Source organism: Pholcus phalangioides, unplaced genomic scaffold, assembly GCF_987345545.1.
Source record: "Pholcus phalangioides strain wild (caught in Gottingen) unplaced genomic scaffold, Ppha-v1.0 ptg000039l_1, whole genome shotgun sequence".
Lineage (NCBI taxonomy): Eukaryota > Metazoa > Arthropoda > Arachnida > Araneae > Pholcidae > Pholcus > Pholcus phalangioides.
Window position 1 is genome coordinate 8,003,662 of NW_028301625.1, and position 19,664 is coordinate 8,023,325.

At 36.9% G+C, this 19,664-nt stretch overlaps 1 protein-coding gene across 3 annotated transcripts in view; it reads right to left on the reverse strand.

Moving 5' to 3' along the window:
* LOC149065528 (tight junction protein ZO-3-like) overlaps nt 1-19,664 on the reverse strand; it is a 238,325-nt gene that overhangs the window by 178,728 nt on the left and 39,933 nt on the right. Inside the window, exon 1 of one of the 3 annotated variants that reach the window (XM_089253420.1) lies at nt 16,403-16,628. The exons of the other annotated variants lie outside the window; for them this stretch is intronic. Within the exon in view, the coding sequence (XP_089109546.1) occupies nt 16,403-16,459 (57 nt within the window). The 5' untranslated portion in view covers nt 16,460-16,628. Of the gene's footprint in view, nt 1-16,402; nt 16,629-19,664 lie in introns of those variants that run through there. 3 annotated transcript variants of the gene reach the window in all.

Genomic DNA, 19,664 nt, shown 5'->3' on the forward strand with positions numbered 1-19,664 from the left:
AATGCGACTTTTCTATGTTTATTCTTTGTTAGAAGTACCTCAGAGAAATGTTTATGAGGAGCAGCATATGTGAGCAACGTCATCCATATCTTAACTCTTGAAGAAAGAGAAACGGGCGCTTTTTTTGAGATTTTTTGACGTTGTAACGAAAGATTTCTAAAATTTTCAACTCTCATTTTATAACTGAATATTTTTTGTATCTTTAACATTAGTTATTTGACAATCACTTGCAAATCAGTAATTTAAGCGAGATTCTCATTATAAGCTCTATTATATCGGACTTTCACTGTAGGAGCATCTCCAAGGTATCGTCGAGTTCTACTCATACTGTTTTACTACATCAAGATATGGGAAAGTATTAAAAAAAAAAACATTTGGTGTTTTTTCCCCGCACATTTCGAATCACATGAAAGCTTCTAGATGCAATAGCAACAACATCAACTAGTTTTTTTCTCGAGATTGTGTTTTGCTGTCTTCGGTAACACGTTCTTGAAGCCCAAGTGTCGTCTTCGTCGCTCCAAGGGATTAAAGAGGGAAAGATAAGGAGAGATTGGGGGTGAAAAGGCTAGAAGAGGTTAAACACATTTGTTACCTGAAGGCTTTCGTTGAAAAAAAAAAACCCCGAAACTCATAAACAACGGTCAGTTCTTTAACAGGAGTTTGTTGAACATCGAACTAATAAAACCCAAGTCGAAATTCATTATGGCCTTTAAAAAAAAATATCCAGCACCATTTTTTCTTTAGGAAAATGAATCTCGCCATCAAAATAATTAATATTTCCTATTTCATATGTAGAGCTCTCTCTCTCTTTCTCTCACATAAAAACTAACTGTCCAATCAACGCCCCGTTTTTTTCAACCACAATGTGGTCGTATTCCTCAAGAACTGTACCAAGAACGAGAAGAAAAGAGAAAAGCCGCACACACATGCACACAACATAACATACAATAAAGGCTGCTTTGTATTCAGGGTCACAACTTTTAATGGTTGCAGATTTGATTAATAGCTTCGGGGGCTTTTGCATATGTTTAGTTAACTAACCTCTGATTTGTCCCCGTTTTTTTCCAGGACTTCACACACGCTAATAACAGCATAAGTTGCTTCGGCCACGTAATGTCTAACATCAGACATTATTTCAGCTCCCTTCCTACCTTCCTTCATCCTCGGTAATTTATATGAACGTGCATCTGAGAAGAATGATGGACCAAACCATGCTTGAGAATATTCCGTCTCATTAGAAGACAGCACGAGGTCCTGTTATTATATGCATAAGATGACTTTCATTTTTCTTTAAAGATGGCCGTCGATATGTTCGAGACGGATAACGATGCAATGGTTCTAACTGGCTCATATCTCTTGATGTCGAGTATTGCCGATCCAAGAGGTAATGGCTTCATCGGTATTTGCCAACAACAATACCTGATAGAAAAAATGCAACATCATGAAGGAATACATGAAATACAGATAGGAAAACTCCTTTTTTGAGCGTGTGATCTTTATTTTGAAATACTGCACGCTCCGACCGATAGTGTATACCGGGGGGATATGCAAGCCACCATAATGCGCTATGGATAAAATATTCACCGTGGCATTGATTGGATAAGCATTTTTATGTGCATGTTGGGGTACTGCTAAACATATGATGTTGATGGTAATCCGTAGTTTCATCCATGATTCATCCATATTTGTTATAGGCATCTTTTTCTCAGCCACCTCGTTGGACATTTTGCCTGTTGTGGCCTTGTATTTGCATTTAGAGAGAGTCTAGGTTTTTCTTGCAGGGAAGAGCATTTATATATAAGTCCGTGATACACATGCTACTAAAAAGCTTGCTCAGCTGCCACTAGGTATCGTGCTGGTTTATAGCATGATCGCCGTGCGTATACATTTGCTAGGGCCTAGCACAGTCAAAGCCTTGCTTGTTATAAGCATACTTTTGATGTATGGTTTGTTTTGTATGTGTGCCACACTCAATGCTTGACTAATAAATTTCACACCCATTTCTTGAATACGTAATTTTTCGTATTCAAGAAATGGGTGTGATAAATGCGAAATGTGCCAGTTTTTATATGAAAAATCCAGTAAATGCGAAAATTTGATTTTCACCACTTTTCCACGAATCTCGATAATTTACACTTTTTCAAGTCAAAATGAGTAGCAATTTTGCTGAGCGCACTGGAACTCTAGATTTTTTTACTAAGTACAATACTTAGTACAGCCAACAATTGCAAAATTTTTGATTCAAAAATTATTTTTGTCAAGAAATGCGAAATTTCCAATTGTAAAATTTGGATCTTTTGCGAAATTTGGACTTTTTATTTGAGAAATTTACGTGTCTCTATGAATGAGTAACACGAAATAAATAATTTTTTGGGGGGTTGGGGGGAAGCTATGCTCTGAAAGAGTAGATAAACTTTGCCTAAGAATATTAAGAAGTCACCACAACGAATAAGGCAAATATATGAAAATTACAAAAACTCCTAATGCATTTCGACACACAGTGGGTGTCAGGTAAAAATATTTAACCACTAATCAAGCTGACCGAGTATCCCACTTGGGTTGGATACAAATCTTAACTCTCGAGGAAAAAAGCACGTCTACTTATTTTAAACTTCGTGGTCGGAATGAAGCTGAAAGCCTGCGTGTAAGACTAATGCAGCGCCCTGATTGGACGCTCGCGATATGGAGCTACCCGATTGGTCTATACGAATTTTCTTAGAATTCCCGCTCGTAATGAATCTAAGCCATAGCATTGCAATCGATGGTGATGATTTGTTGTCGTTTACTAATACATTTTTGAAGGCCCGAATGTATCGAATATATGTAGATTCGTTGATATCTAAATGAGCTTTGTAAATAAGCTTTGTTAAGTCTGACCACAACGTTTTAAGTGAACAGACGTACTTTTTTCCCTCGCTGAGCAACCGAGAGTTAAGATTTGGTATCCAACCCAAATGGGATCCTCGGTCAGCGTGGTTAGTGGCTAAATATTTTTACATCTGAAGACGACACCCACTGGGCGTCGAAATGCATTAGGCATTTTTGTATTTTTCGTATATTTGCCTTATATTCGTTGGGGACTTCTTAATAGTTATGCTCTGGCTCTTAAAAATTTCACAAAAAATTATGTGTACGATATTTTTCCGGTCTTATCAATTATTCCTCCGCAAAAATGAACAAAATTGGTGGAGCAATTTTTAGTGTACAGTCGGTACTCCATAAGCATTCAATGTTCTTATGAAAAATAATAAATTTAAAAGTTTTCCATCCACTCATCGAGCTATTATTACAAAGTAATAACAAAACTATAGTTCGTAGTAAACCCGTGAGAGCGTGTTTTTTTAGACTTGTTTTATCAACTTCTTTTCCTCTAACTGCATACTATCAAGCACAGAAAAATAGACCGGCGTCTTGCTCTTCAATAAGCTTGCTCATTTCGAATACACGTGCTAATCATTTGCTTATTGGTACCATATGCTTGAAAGTAGCGTGCTTTCGTGCTACTTAGTAGCATGCTTTCGTGCTACTTAGTAGCATGTGTATCACTGCCCTTATTCACACGTGCTAGCTAATGCAGTGTCTGAGTGCCTTGCAGAGACCGCCTGCTGATGTTTGGTGTGTAGAGGTTGTTGCTGAAAACAACCTCTGCCATTTTTCGAATACAAGGTAATGCGACAAAATGTACCAAGTCATCGTGTCAGTGTGCTGTTATTATGCACGTTATTCCCACCAGATATGCTATCAATGCTGAATCAAAAATCTTAATCCAAACCATACTTCCACGTTGACGAACTGTATGACGTTGGGAGCGGCTGGATTCCCACAACGGGAATGATAGCAATGATGCCGAGTCAGAGCTTTCTGGAGCAATGAATGATATAGTATGGTGTTCAGCGGTGTCTCTCCATATTCCGCATTAATAATGATAATCACCGATTGATATTATGAAAGCATCGTGGGGAATCAAGTTTGTCTTTCTCGAGGTAACCTTACTTCGAACGTCTTTTCTACGTTCTTTCTTCCCGACAAAGTGCGTTCACTGGTTAGATGCAGTGAACCTATTTATTTTGGCCAATGCTCCATGTTGATTTCTTTATTAAACATACAATCAACGCATTTTTTCTCATGAATTGAAACACCTAAATGGCAACTTCAACAGAAAACCCTGCTGTCAAGCCAGTCGTAAACCGTGAATAGGGACTTTGTTTAGTTGATGCTCAGCGATGCTTTTCAAGACGCACGACGTCCCGTGAAAAGTGGACGGTAGGACTATACCTACTGCATCATTTAAATCATCATCTTACGACAAAACAAACAAACAGTAGATGGTGCCCCATTCATACTACTTACAAAAAGGAAATGAAAAGAAACTGCAAACAACTTCATAGAACAAGTGAACACCCAGTCTTTTGAATACACACTGCAACTGGTCATTAAGGTGAAATTTTGGAATCAAGGTTCCAGAATCAATTAATTGTTCAATAAAAAAATGCGAAAAAACCCACTTTTATTATTTTTTTATTGCGAATTGTCCTAAAATAGATCTTTAAAATTAGATAATTATAACGATGAATGAAAGTAAATTTTTTCAAATGTTAAAAAAAGATCAGTATTATACAGTCATCAGTATTTATACAAATCTAAATTTCCAGAAAAAAAATTAATTCAATTTACTTCCGTTTGAAACGATGATGCAGATTATTTCATAATTTGTTGTTTCATTTATCTGATTGTTTTTGTCCCACCAACGGACGTCTTATACACACGAGGGCTAATGGGACCGAAACCTACAAGATTATTGATTATTCCGAATGGCGCTTCTTCAATAAGAAGTTCTTGCTAAAATTTAAAATCTATTCAAGAATTATTTCTTTAGATTTCGCAATAAATAGCTAGATTCGTATTTAGCTTCTCTTAAGCTCTTGTGCGGTCAAATAGTTTACTCCTATTCTCAACCACCAGTTTGTAAGCGGTACAGAATAATGATCCTTCACTGGGAAAAATGTTATAAGCGGGATCCACTGTAGATGCCTTTCGTATAGCAACCAGCGTTCATAACTCTGCAGCAACCACGAAGAAAAGGGCGCGGTAGAGAGCCCAGGTCGATAAGATACTCGCCTAAAGTACCAAAGGAGGTTTAGAGGTGTCGCGAGTTCAATACCCCGTTCATCCTTGTCAGAAACTTTCCTGACACAGGGGTACAACAGGTACGGCGACATGACCACAGAAAAAGATTGCTACCGCAGGGAGTCCACACAGAGGAGTTAGCGCACCAACCTCTCGGTGAGTGTAAAAAAGGGCTGCCGCTCGGAATCAGCAATAAATTGTAAGTCCCGGGGTCTAATTAGCCCTCGTGTGCAGAAAATGACCGAGATGCGACAAAAATGATCAAAGAACTACGAAGAAAATTCATAGAGGAGAATGGAATGCCTCTTGCAGAGATTGTCACAGATGACATGATTCAAATTATGCCTTGTCGGTGTCAGCAGGGTCAGAACGAGAGGGGATGGGCAGGAGGGGCAACTGCCCCGGGCGGCAATATTTAGAGGGAGGCAGTTTTAGGTGGGAACAAAGAAAACCGTTATAAAATTATTGAATTTTAAAGTTGTAGGAGCGGCAAAGTCATGTTGCTCCGGGCAGCAAAAATCCTAGTTACGGCCCTGGGTGTCAGTCTTGTACAACCTAATAAGAGATGATCAAACGCTATATTAGGACCTTTTCTCCAGGTGCAGTGAAACTTTGGTTAACGAGCTTAATTCGTTCCGCCAACGTGCTCGTTATCCGAAGCACTCGTATATAGACTCAAAAGGGTCATTCAAGTATTACGTCAGTATCGATGGGGGGAGAGAGGGTTTCCGATTTGCTGACTTTTGATGACAAGGTGGGGAGGGGGTTTGGATGATGCTTACGTCATCACGGATCCTTCAAGTGCTCAGGAAATGTGTCCGAGCTGCTTAAGTGCTATGGAAATGTGTCCGGGCCGCTTAAGTGCTCTGAAACTGTGCAACGCATCACTCAAGTGATCCGTAATTATGCCACGGATCACTTAAATAATTTGGGAATGTTCCGCGGATAACTTGAGTGATGTAGAACCGTACTGGAGGGGGGGGGGGTGAGAGCTTAAGTGCTCTAAAATTGCGCCACATGTTAGTCAAGGGATCTCTAAATGTGCCACGAATCGTTTAACTGTTCTGGAACTGTGTCGCGGGTTACTTGAGTGATTTTTGAATGTGTCACGGGCCTACTTCAGTGATCTTAAAAATGTGCCACGGGCCACTTAAATGCTCTGGAATTGTACCACGGGTCATTTAAGCGATCTGTAAAAATGTGCCGCTTAGTTCATTTTTACAGAATTGGGTTTGCGGGGGCAAGCCACATCAGATAACTTTTAGGGCCACATTTGGTCCGCGGGTCAAGGGTTTACCATATATGGCTTAAAAAGTAGGTCGCAATGAGTTTCTTAAAGAGAAATTTTCCCTTGAGAGAGTTCTTACCCTTCAAATAGCATTGAAATTAACACAGAAATCGATTACAACAACATATAAAGTTATTTTCTTTCGAATTTTAATTTTTAAAAATTGTTTTTTTTCGTCTGAGTGGGGAGGCGCACGAGCCCCCTATGCCCTCTCTCCTCCGCGTACGTTTCTGATCCCACCATATGCGTTAGGAGGTGGGGGCAGCGCTGACGAAATTTTGCTGACAAGGGGGAGGGGGGTCAGAGTTTTGCTGACGGAGGGAGTCAAAAATGGCTAAAAATTTGCTGACGTAATACTTGAACGGCGCCCAAACTTCCCCGTAAGGAAATAATGGAAACTGGGATATAAAATTCGTTCCGCAATATTCATTAACATAAAAATGACAAATAAAAACGGTATTCAATCAATAATACAACACAGTAATAACATAATAAATAAATACTACAATAAAATATATATATGATATAATGACGCCATATATAAGCAAACATACAACACGATAATGTTTATGATATCTTACTCGTAAAAACGAGAGAGAGGAGACCTATCGTTTAGGACGATTTACGGACTCTGTTGTTTGTAAACTTATTCTTTTTGTGTGACTAAAAGAACCCATCCAGTGGCACTTGTTTTTGCCTTCTTTTTAGGATTTCTCGGAAATGAGAAATTGCATTGTCGTTGGACAGATTCATTATTCGCTTTGCTTGATCATTTTTGTGGCACCACGGTCATTTTTCGCACGCGAAGGCTAATTAGATCGGGACCTACAATTTATCGCCGATTCCGAATGGCAGGCTTGTTTTCTTATACTCATCTAGAGGTTGGTGCGCTAACCCCTCGATGGGGGAACTTCCAGCGGTAGCAATTTTTTGCTATGGTCATGTCGCCGTTTCTGTTGTACCGCTGTCAGGAAAGTTTTCTGACGAGGACGAACCGGGTATCGAACTCGCGACACCTCTAAACATCCTTTAGGCGTGTATCTTATCGACCGGGCTACCGCACCCCTACTCGCTTTGCTACAACTTTGTTTGATTGGCTCTTTTCTGCAAAATTTTGCACATTCCCACAGCCTATATATCACTCTTATCTCATTTGAATAATGAGGAACTTCTCATCACTTCTCTCTTCCTCAGATATGACACCCTCCATAAACTCTTGCTGTTGCGTGCAAAGGAGATCTATTAGTTTATCTACGCTCAACTCCTGGATATATTCAATAACTAGTTCTTGAATGTCATCCTCATGTACTTCCAGTCCCATGGTCCCCAAAGATACAAAATCTCTTTGACAAATGCTGGCTCCTGTTCATAAGCTTGCCCCTCAAAGTCACGTTCAATTATGTAATCAGCCCACATGGCTGGTTTCTCCAAGCTGAATCAAAAAAAAAAAAAAAAAAAAACTTCAAGCGCACATATGCGTAGTTACAACGCTATATCTAGTTTCGTATCGTGAACAGTCGCGCTTGTACGTGTGTTCATTTTTCGTGTGAGGCACGCTGACCGGAGACTGTAGGAGAGAATATTACCTACAATTCCGAAGTACGTGTGTGGACGAAAGCGAAAAACCATAAGCTCAGTTGTGATAACGTGAAAATAAATAAACAAGGCGGGAATTTTTTTCTCGCAATGCGAATCATCGCTCGTTAAACGAGTCAAAATTTATTCAAAATTTTTGCTCGTTATGCGAATTGCTCGTTAACCGAAGTTCCACTGCATGTTTTTCTTAAGCTTTTTTTTTGTTCTTTATAACATAAACGCTTAATTCATGGCCCGTGACCTCAAACCTAATTTTGTAAAAATGAAGTGAATGATTTTTTGCACAAGTATTGTTTGGTCTTTTTTATCGGATGGTGATTAAACAGTGATTATATCCAACATTGGGTCCTTTTTTTGAAGCATCCACGCTTAATTCCAACGGGTCGGTAGTTAAAGTTGCACCACTATCCGGAGTAGACAGGTCTTATGTTAAAAAAATTCGTTGGCTTTGATTTAAAAATTTTCATTACGCAATATAAAATGTAAAAAAAACATTCAGTCATGAAACATATTATTTGATTGCTGCCCGCGACCGTTTATCAAACCAATTAAGTGGCCCCTGACAGGTTTTTTAATCCCTCACGCGGCCCCCACACCAAAAGGTTAAGTACCCCTGCTTTATAAGATGGTCATGTAAATATAGATGGTATTCTTTACCCTGTATGCATTAATGTTGTACAATATTTTTCTTGTACTGTGTGTACTTGTCAGAATTTAGTGATGTAAATATTCTACACCATTACTCGCATAAAGTTTTCCTGTTTCTTTTTTTTTGCGTGCAATTCAAGCATATCATGTAAAACTGAATGAGAAATAAGTTCGTTTAAACAAAGAGTTATCCATTAAGAAGTTTTGATCTCCTGGATTCCTAGAATTTCATTTTTTAAAATGAATTTCAAAGTTCACAGAAATAAAGAAAAAAAATCTTTCCTTTTTTAATAAATGAAGAAGAAAATAGGACAATGTTGACTTATTAGCCTATGAACTGCTCGTGTTTTATTTTAAACCTGTCCAAGCAAGTTCGTTCGTTCCACAAAGAATTCGTACCTCATTTGTGGTAGTGTAGGTCTGGAGGAAAAGGTTAAGACCTAATTCTTATTATTTTGATTGTTTCTTTGCTAACTTTCCTGCTTCTTCGTTTGTATGTGTGTGTGCTTTTTTAGTTAATTTTGTCACTTTTTCTGCTTCTGTTCCACAAGTTCGCTCCACGCACGATAACAATAACACAAGAAACGATTAAAAAAAAGTTGTGTTCTTTCCCCCCCCCCCAACCTTCTGTTTTTTAGAAGGTGAATGAATCGGTATAACACAGAGAGATGTGTTATGTGTGTGTGTGTGAGTGTTTTTTTCTCATAGAGAATGCTTCGAGCAATGTTCCGCATTCTTCTTGAACGTACGCATTGAGCTTGGACAAGTTTTCCCGTTGTTTAGAGACATGATGTTGTTTTGGTGTTTTTCTCTTTCAGAGAGCTCAGGCATTTGGTTTCTAAACCAATGTTTTATGGAAATTTATGCGCTGAAGTATATCGTGATTTATTATGATATTTATCAAGAAAGTATAATTTTATTTAGTTTATACCACAATAAGTTAACATTCTGCTATGGACAGGTCTGCGTTTGAATACCAATGTAGAATAGTCATGTTTGTTAATTAAGAATAAGCTCTATACTATAGGTCCCGGTCTGATTAGTCCATCAAAGTGCAGAAAATGGCCGTAATCTATTTTGAACACTGATGGGCATATAGAACGCAAAATAACAGAAAAAGTTAAAAGAAAACAAAAACACACATTAAGTTCATTTTAAAAACTCGTTATACTACCATAAAAACTCCTATCACTGAATCAATTACAAGAATTTCTCACTGGTGAAATCAATGATTCAGCTTTGAAATCTTAACCAACTGTTCTGATGAAATTGATGTTAAGAGTGTTGTGCACGTAAATTTTTCCAAAAACACATTTTTCAATTTTTAAATACTATGAAATTTTCTGCGTCTAACTGTGTTAAAGTTTTTGTTCTATCTGTACTAAAAATATATTTTAATATAAACTGCTGGCAGGCATTACACATAATAATGTTTTTCTCTCCCACTAAAATGCTTTATTCTCAAAACTAAGTTTTTGCTAGATAAGGAATATTCTTTCGAATACCACTCATTCAAATGTCTTGAAACTTAGTATGTTTCTCAACACTATGGTGTTACGTACTTTAACACGAGCTTTTAGAATTTTAATTGTTGGTTATTTTTTCTCATTTTTTTAACTTCAACTAAATGCAAGTTTTTCAAAAATGACCAAAATTTAACCATATTTTGTGCCATAAAAATTTTTAAAATAATTTTAATAAAAAAATCCTCGTATTAAAGTATGTAACACCACAGTGTTGAGACATACAAAGTTTCAAGACATTTGAATGAGTAGTGTTTGAAAAAAAAATGTTCCTTATCTAACAAAAAACATTAACACATGTGTATATATATATATAATGCCTGCCAGCAGTTTATATTAAAATATTTTAAAAATATTTTTAGTACAGGTAGAACAAAAACTTCAACGCAGTTAGACACAGAAAATTTCATAGTACATATTTAAAAATTGGAAAATGTGTTTTTTGGAAAGTTTGCGTGCACCAAGCCCCTTAAACTACTTTGGGAGCTTAAAAATCATTAATTACTTTTTGTTTTTATAGGAAGTTCATAAGGAGAAAATACAATAAATATTTATCAGTCATCTCGAATGTTTTATAAGTTTTTGGTAGGCGCATGTTTCAGATATTGACTACGGCTGAAAATCGATTACAATTTGTTAATCGAAAAAGTTTAATCGATTAATCGACTGATTAATCAAATATTTTTCGTAACTATATACTATAGTGTAATTGATGCTGCAAAAATATATTTTGTTTATTTTCACCTATTATTATTACCTATCCGCCAGTTTTAAACACATACAGGAATAGGTTAAGAAATTAAAGTTGTGTGTCTGTTAGAAAAGCAATTCATTATGCCAGACATTACTTGTCAAGCACTGGAATTCCTACACTTGGATCTTGTCGTGTTTTTCTTAGAAAATCGGTTATTTTAGGTTAGTCGCTGATTCCGAAACTACTTTCGATCGTACAGTAGTCTCGATTATTCGAGTCTCGTAAGTTCGAGATTCCGGATAATACGAGGTACTGGGAATTTTGAAAAATTCCTTCTCAAAGCACCTTACGTATTTCTTTCGTTTGATTCTTCCTACGAATGTGAGTAATTTCAATTTTTAGGGGGTTAGGAATCTCTCCCCCCCCCACCCCTCGCCCACGAGAGAAATTTCCACAGGCCCTTCTTTGGTAAATTTATAGTGTAAAAATATAGTAATAACGTTCATATATCGGGTCCCAGGTTATGAGAGCCGCTGTCAGCCTTCCTCATAAAGAGACCATCGGTCTTGGCAGACCTGATCTTGATAAACTAAGCTAGTATGGTTCTCAAAGTGTGCATCGAGGTTCCTGAGGACGTCACCAACCTCTGTCAGAGGCGTCGCGAAAAGTTGGCGTGGTGTAGGGGATCTCCAACCGTTGACATCGCGTTCCACATTTGTCGTGTTAGTCTGGCCGCGGGTCACTAGGTTACACACGTTATCAAAGAGCTCGGCGGGTCATGCGTTGAAGATCTCCGATGTCCCGGCCTGTTCAGTGCTTTGAAGTGATTTTTTTCCCCCAGACAGTTCTGAGGAGCCGCGGATAAACGATGATGAGACCAAGGGAGTCGCAGATGGGAAAATGTTTGCGGACCACTGAACTAAGGCACTGAATCAAGGACAAAATAGGTGGGGGTAAATACGGATAGATAAGCCAAAGCCCCCTCCTCCCGTACAAGTCGATTTCAATTTTGTTTTTGGTTTTTTGTTTTAATAATCCGAGTTGGCCTCAGTCCCGTTGACCTCGAATTATCGAGACTCTGCTGTTGCTTGTTTTTCCAGACGCTCCTCCCTAACAGTACTCGGGGAGAGAGGAGTATGAAGCTTCCCAATACGAAAACTGCTGTTCACAGTCAAGACAATAAATTTTGATCCTGTCTTCTGAAACTGCCATCAAACTCACTTTGAATCATGTTTTCGTTAAATTGACTTTTATTTCTCCATACCGAAAAATTTGATCAAAATATTGATTCAAATATCTTTAAATAATGGTCCCTTATTCAAAATGTTATGTATAGGAACATAATTTGTAAGACATTCAAGTGGTTTTGTCAAGAAAATCAAGTTATAACTTTTAAAACAATTTTAATCGAATTTTAATCGGATTGATCGAGTTGATTAACTCAACTAAAATTTTCAACTGCAATTAACAGTTGATCGATTTACCTGATTAATCAAATAATCGGACCATCCCTACTACTGACATTTCTTTTTGGTAACATTTGACATTGTGTGGTAACACAGAGTAGTTTAAAGTCTACAGAGATTTATCGAATCTGGCTTTTACTGTACTCCGTGTATTTCTAATATTTTTACAGTGTTCAATATGGCTAAAAACAAATCTCATTTCAAGCACTAGAAACCAATTTTTAAAAATGTATGAAGGTGAAAATTTTCTCTGATAGGGGCCTATATATTTATTTATTACTGTATATTTATAAATTACAGGATATTTTACTGCTGTAAAATATCAGAGAGGTGATATTTTACAGAAGTGTTTCTCAACCTATGGTCCGCGACGATGGCACAGGTGGTCCGCAGACAGATTTGATAAAATTATTCATCCGTTATTGATATTAATAACATCCATATTGGATTAAAATAAAATTATACCTTCATGCTTAGGTTCACCATACATCATCGAGGAGAATGCAAGAAATTGTGATTCTAAATACGAGATGTCACTGAATTTTACCAAAAATGGCAATTTATTGCTTTAAATACAATTTGCTAATTACTACTAAAGTTGCTTAATGTTGTGGAAATAAAGGGTTGCTACAAATCTCAGTAAACAAAAATGTATTTCTCTCTCTCACGAAAAAATACTCAAATGATATGATGACCATATTTCATTGAGAAAAATTCGGTTAACTGGAATCTTAAATAGTAATCCGTAAAATATGGGACATCACCAATTGTCATCAAAAACAAGTAGGCACAATCACCAATCGTAATTAAAATTCACCTGACAAATATGTGAGATGAATATTTAGACCCTATAATTTTTACCATAATTACCATAATGTAATTTATATTATGAAAAAGCGCTGTGTATTCACTACATAAGATATCACAAATTCAAATATGTATCGTTGAAAAAACGGGACAAATGTATAACGCAATATAAATATCGGAACAACGAAAATTACAGAAATGTTCCGTAATACGGGACACAAGTGGTCCGTCAATTTCTTTCAGACATTTTACTGGTCCTTGTTTTCAGAAATGTTGAGAAGCACTGCTTTACAGGAATCAAAATATTTAAGGTTGTGTCGTTATAAAATTGGAAATTTCTTAGTATAGAAAATGAGGATCGGAGTTGAAAGCACGTTGCTGTGGATGACGAGGTCTGAGAATGGGAAATAGAAGGATAAACCAAATTTACCATTCGAAACTTAGCAATGATTCTTAAAATTCTTAAAAGCACAGTTCACAAACATCTTTCTAAAATAGCCAAAGGAAAAACTATATGGATTGATATTCAGTGTATGACACGCTTCTGAAACGCAACAAAAAGACCCATTTTTAAGGCCACATTTTTCTCTGGTAACCCAAAACATATATTGATGAGATATAAGCTCGCTTTTTATATAGCATCGACTATTTTACGATCGACTATCGTGCTATTTTACTTTCATTTGTATCACTCTATACAAAAACTCTTTAGGTGGGAACAGTGTCGTCTTAACGCATGGGCCCAACGGTCACGGCCCGGGGGGACTCAGTTAAAAATTTCTAGAGTAAGTAAGCATGCTAATTGGTAGGCGGGCATTTCTAGATAGGTAGGGGCCTCAGAAAATCCCATCGCCCGAGGGCCCATGATTCTTAACCTCTTTAAACATGAGACAAAAACTAATCATTAAAAAAAAAATTCCGATTGATTTGTGTTTATATTATATGTCCAAATGCTTTTTAAAAAGAAAATTGAAAAATTAATTAATTGAGATTTGGGTGGATATCTTTACTATTACCATTTGAGACCATAGGTACCCTTACGCATACCTTAAGTCTTAACTGAAAAAAAAAATCATTACAACCATTAAAAATGAAGGTACACATGTGTACCTAAGGAACGAAGATATGACGGAACTGTGTGGGTAAATCATTCTTTGATCTAATTAATGTTGTCTACTGTCACATTTATTTTTGCCTCCAAACCAGTTAAATTATACGTAACGGAAAATACCTGAAAATAAATTAAAGTTGTGTAAAAAGAAATAAAGTCTGAAATCAGAACCAATGCATGTTTACATGTCTAAATTTAACATAGGCGGTAATGTATTGAAATTATACTGTATATGAAATAAATAAAGATCCGAAAAGATAATCATTCTATTTAATTTCAATTACGCATCATAACATTTTCCTAAAATAAATAAATAAAGGCTAGAAATAGTCATATGGTGAGATTTATAAAATAAAATATGAGGAATGTTGATTTTAACGAATTCTCCAGCATTTGTTTGCCTTTATATTTTACGTCTCCCGTGTTTTCCAATAGCCTTGACGAAAACAAGGCAGGAACGAGAATTCCAGAAATCGAAGTGTCCAAATTTTGAATGGTCGTACAATGATAGCCTCGCTGCAAGAATTGAGAGAAAAAATATATTTTTAGGTACAAATTCTATTTTTCTCAAAGGAAGGTATAGCTGCTCAGGGACGCGAATTTCCCTTCTTGAGAAAAAAAAAACAGCAAGTTTTTACTTGTGCAGAGTTTGCGATGTGCAGGGCATGCTGATGACGGGATTATTGTGACACACATCGCAAAGCAACAAGAATGCCGTCTGTCTATTACTGAGTATGCAATGCCCTGGGGCCGCTCGACACACTTCCTTCTCTTCTGATTTTAGAATGGAAGAATCCCAAGTGCACCGAGGAGAGAGAAAAAACTGTTTTCACGTTTGGGCAGTTCATAAGTCCTTCTTATCCTTAATGGCATTAACAGAAGACTTTGCTAGATGAACATGCCAAAGGGAAAAAAAAATTATTTTTTTGTGCAGATTTATTTCACTATGGACGACCAGGGAACAAACAAGAAATTGTAGACAGGACAAGGGGTTTTCTCCTAAAATAGACAACATAACTTTGTACAAAGTGGGGGAGAGAAAGACGGAAAAACTGCCAAAATGCTCCATTTGGACTTGATGCCCCAGAAGATAAGATCGAAAAAGACGATTCCATAAAGATGGTTTTAAAAAACAAAAAAATGCCTTCACTAACATTTCATAACTAAATTCTCAGTTACATAATGAAATCGAAGTTAATACTGTATATAGTTCTATACTTTCAAAATACCAGTTGTGACAATCGAAATGTCTTTTAAGAATTAGATATCGAATTAAGATTTGAAAAAAAAAAAATAGATCTTGATCTGAAAAGAAATGTCAAGATCGGGGCCTATTTCTCTCATGAGCAAACAGGGCTCGTGCCCAGGGCCCACATATTTTCAGGGCCCTAAAAAATTGGCTGCTTTTTGTATTTACAAATACAAAAACAACGCCACAACAGGCAAAACGCCCAACGAGGTCGAGTTTCAGGCACAGCCCACATGCCCCTTCCACTGCTTACGCCCTGCCTTAAAGAAGACTACAAATACATATACAATGCCACAACAGGCAAATTGTCCAACGAGGTGGCTAAGAAAAGATGCCTATAAAAAATATGGATGTCAAATATAACTGAACTATAGCAACCTAAAATAAGAGCATATATATCACGGGAAAAACCCTAATAATTAATAATATATAAATACATAAAAAAGATTATGCTTGTCTTATCTAATTATGAATAGCTTCTCGTATAATACTACGTATAAGGGGCCCCAAAAATTTATACTTGCACAGGGCACCAACTTACGAGGAACCAGCCCTCTGGTGCACGATAAATGAAAGTAATCCCATTAACGTGAATTGATTAAAATCACGGCATAGTAAATTACAAAAAATTCTAAGAATACCAAAAATAGAGTTTGTTTTTATGCCATTTAATTGAATATTATGAGAAAGCATCAACAAATTTATGGATCTCTTTTCCCTTTCTGAATCTAGGTGAATGCGAATATTGCCTTCATTTACCGCAAATCAATATATAATAGGCCCGTTTTGGTCGAATTTCGCACAACAATATCTGTATTGAGTAATTAACAATTACGCTCACTTAAGGACAAGTGTTGATAATTTACATAAATAAACAAACAATACGAAAGTACCTGGTCCTGTGTGGAGGAGGAGTCCATGTCCAACAGTCCGAAACACAAGGTCTTCATGTGTCTAGCGGCGCGTAACAACAACCAAATGAAGAGAATTAATATTAACAGAATATCAGCCCGGTGAAATCAACAATATAGTTAACATAACACTGCACGAGCACTACCATCCAGTCAGTCCAGCACCAACCACCTGTCATAAGAACTCTTTTTGTCTGCTGACAGGCCCGAATACTCGTCGTCGGTAAGTTTAGCCGTCGGCCATCAAAAGCCCCTGGAGCGTATAATCGCCAATTTGGCGAAGCAGGGTTACAACATCGAAGATGAAAGTTACACCAAAAAAAAAAATAATAATAATAATAATAAAAGAACACACACTATTACGTATGGTCGAGCAAATTAGAAAGCAATTAAGAAAGAAATGTTACTTGCTATTGACTCACATTAATAAGAGCCGGAAATCTCCACTTTCCCGCCCTTGCGTTGGTAAAGCCATAATAGAATTTTCTGCCACTCAAGTAGCAAAAGAAGCCTCCAAGCCTAAATATTTGTTTGTAAGAAGATAAATAACTTGCAAAAAAGTAACAACAATAATATTCTTCTTAAGAATCAAACCAGAGAAAATTGGCATACGAAGAACATTGCACTTGATATCCGGGTTCCTTTTATGGATACACTTCATCGAATCTTATGACCACGGTTTGACTAACTCTTATATATAATCGTGATTCCACAGATTTCTGTAGTCACATCATAGTCATTCTTCGCACAAGAGAGCAAACAGGGTCTGTTTATCTACAATTTCTACCCACAGATATTCTAAAGATATCGTAACAATGTCTCCGTTAAGGAATGAACCTGGAGCCTAAGAAGGTGAATGCATGAACCATTTGTCAGTTCGGAATCCTGATTTGAATTAAATTTCAACGTGTTCGATTCCGATGCCATACAGTATCTTGAATTACAAATCTTGTCTTTTTTACAGAGCTTTCTCTGACGCAAGTACAAGCTGCCTTGTGTTAAATACATGGTAAAATATTTCGGAACAATGTTCCACAGCAGTGTTTCCCAAAGTGGGCAATATCGTTCCCTGGTGGGCGATGGAATAGTCCAGGGGGGCGATAGAAGCTACGGATATAGCATAGGATCCTATGGGTTTGCTTGAGTTGGGGGCGATGAGAGAAAAAAGTTTCTGAAGAAGGGGGCGATGGAACAAAAAAGTTTGGGAAACTATGTTCCACAGCAATATAATTTCAAGAATGCCATATTATTACTACCAGGTTTGTAGGGATGAAAATAAACTGATCAAATCCCCAGATTCCGAGACATATCTTGGTTATTTTAATTTTTTTTACTCGCGAAGGATTTCTTATTCGAAGATCCGCGGTTGCTATCATTATCACACATTTTCTGGTAAAAATGAGGGAAAAAACAACATAATAATTTTTCTTTTCCGTTCCTTTTGCCTTGAAAGGGCCTCTGAGGGTCCCCCTTTGCTTGAGAATGACAAAAATAATTCCAAGTTGATTGATATCCTGCAAAAGAAAACCAGATAAATCCAAAGCAATAAGGACCTACAAGAGCTTACTTCCTCCCAATAGACTGTATTTTTTTTAAGATGATAGTTTTCTTCTTCCCCACAGGATGCTACAATGTTCATTTTTCTTTTTTAAAGAATAAAACAATAACATGGATAAACAGAAGTAATTTTTTTCCAATTAAAAGTACGAATTGTAGTGCGTAATCACGGTAGGAAAAATTAAAGCAGTCAAAAGTGTCTGTCGATAACGAATATACACTTTCATGGATTGTACCAAAATGGTCGAAATTTTTCCAAATTATTATACTATAATGTAGAGCAGGAATCGGCAACCAAACCTCACTAGACCTTTCGATGACTTTTATATTTACCAAAGATCTACTCTGGTACGAGCTCACGGTACCATTATTTATCCGTAACGTTCTTGAAAGTTTGTCAAGTTATCAAGTACAATTTAACAAGATATTTTTGTGATTTGCATTTTTCTTGTATTGAGGGTGGTATGCAGCTGTAAATGGTCATGTGAAAACAATTTTTTCAAAAACAAAATGTTTTTACAAAACGATTTTCAAGAAAAAAACGTCAAGATTTATTAACATGAAAAACTTATCTGGTTGAACAACTTTTGTTCCAAAATCAACCTGGGATGATGATAAGTAAAAAAATAACAATAAAAAGGAGTAACAAAAAGCAAGTTAAGATTGACGCGTTGCCAATCGGTGATCCAGAAGTGTTTAAACCAGATGTTTCACCACAATTGCGGCAGACATCAACAATTTTAGTTCTGCGTTTCGATAGCGTCTGAAGCTAGCTCTGCTGTTTAAACGCTAAATAGAATGCTAACAGATGTTATCTATTGCATTTGTTGACGAATTACCTTGTTTATAAACTAGATGCTTCATCCACAACTGCGGTAAATTCATCATTAGAGCCCAGAAGATCAGGAAAAAATGCCACGAATGCCTTTTTTTGCCTATTTTCAAACTTTTTTGTAAAAATGCCTTTTTTGAACCTTTCTGCCATTAATGTCTATTTTAACATAGCTTCAAGTTTATTAGTGAATTTAACCTCCCAGCCCCATTTAATCGCGAATAAGTGATCTGAGAGATAAAAAATTTTGGTGTTGCCATTCATTAACCGGATCGTGTTAGACGTGAATGATTTTGTTTCAGATGAACGCAGCCCATATCAGAAAAGCCGAAGAAAATAAGAAATTTTGTTTCTCCACATGCTTTATATCATATGTATTGCTCAGGCATTGGACTGCATTGCATATGTACAGCTGACAGATGACTGTCTCAAGAGGTCATCCGTTGAGGTCATGGTATGGCAGCATATGTCGCACACCCTTGAGGGTGACTCTCGTCAGTTTAATCGAATACTAGATATGTATGTAAAGTAAATAGTTATATTTGTCTTCAGTGCCTTTGTGATGTAAAAAATAACATCAAAACAACATGGGTTCCAGAGCCCTGTCTACTCCTACCCCACCTTGTGCGAGCCATGGTCCACGCTTTAAGGAGTCCCGCATACGTGATAATACAAAAAATAATAATTTTTTTTACAACAATAGAACAAGGTAGCTATGTTTCAACTATAGAAACAATAGTGATTATACACTGAAGAGCCAAAAAAACTGGTGGTCTGCCTAATATCGTGTAGGACCCCCGCGAGCACGCAGAAGTGCCGCAACACGACGTGGCATGGACTCGACTAATGTCTGAA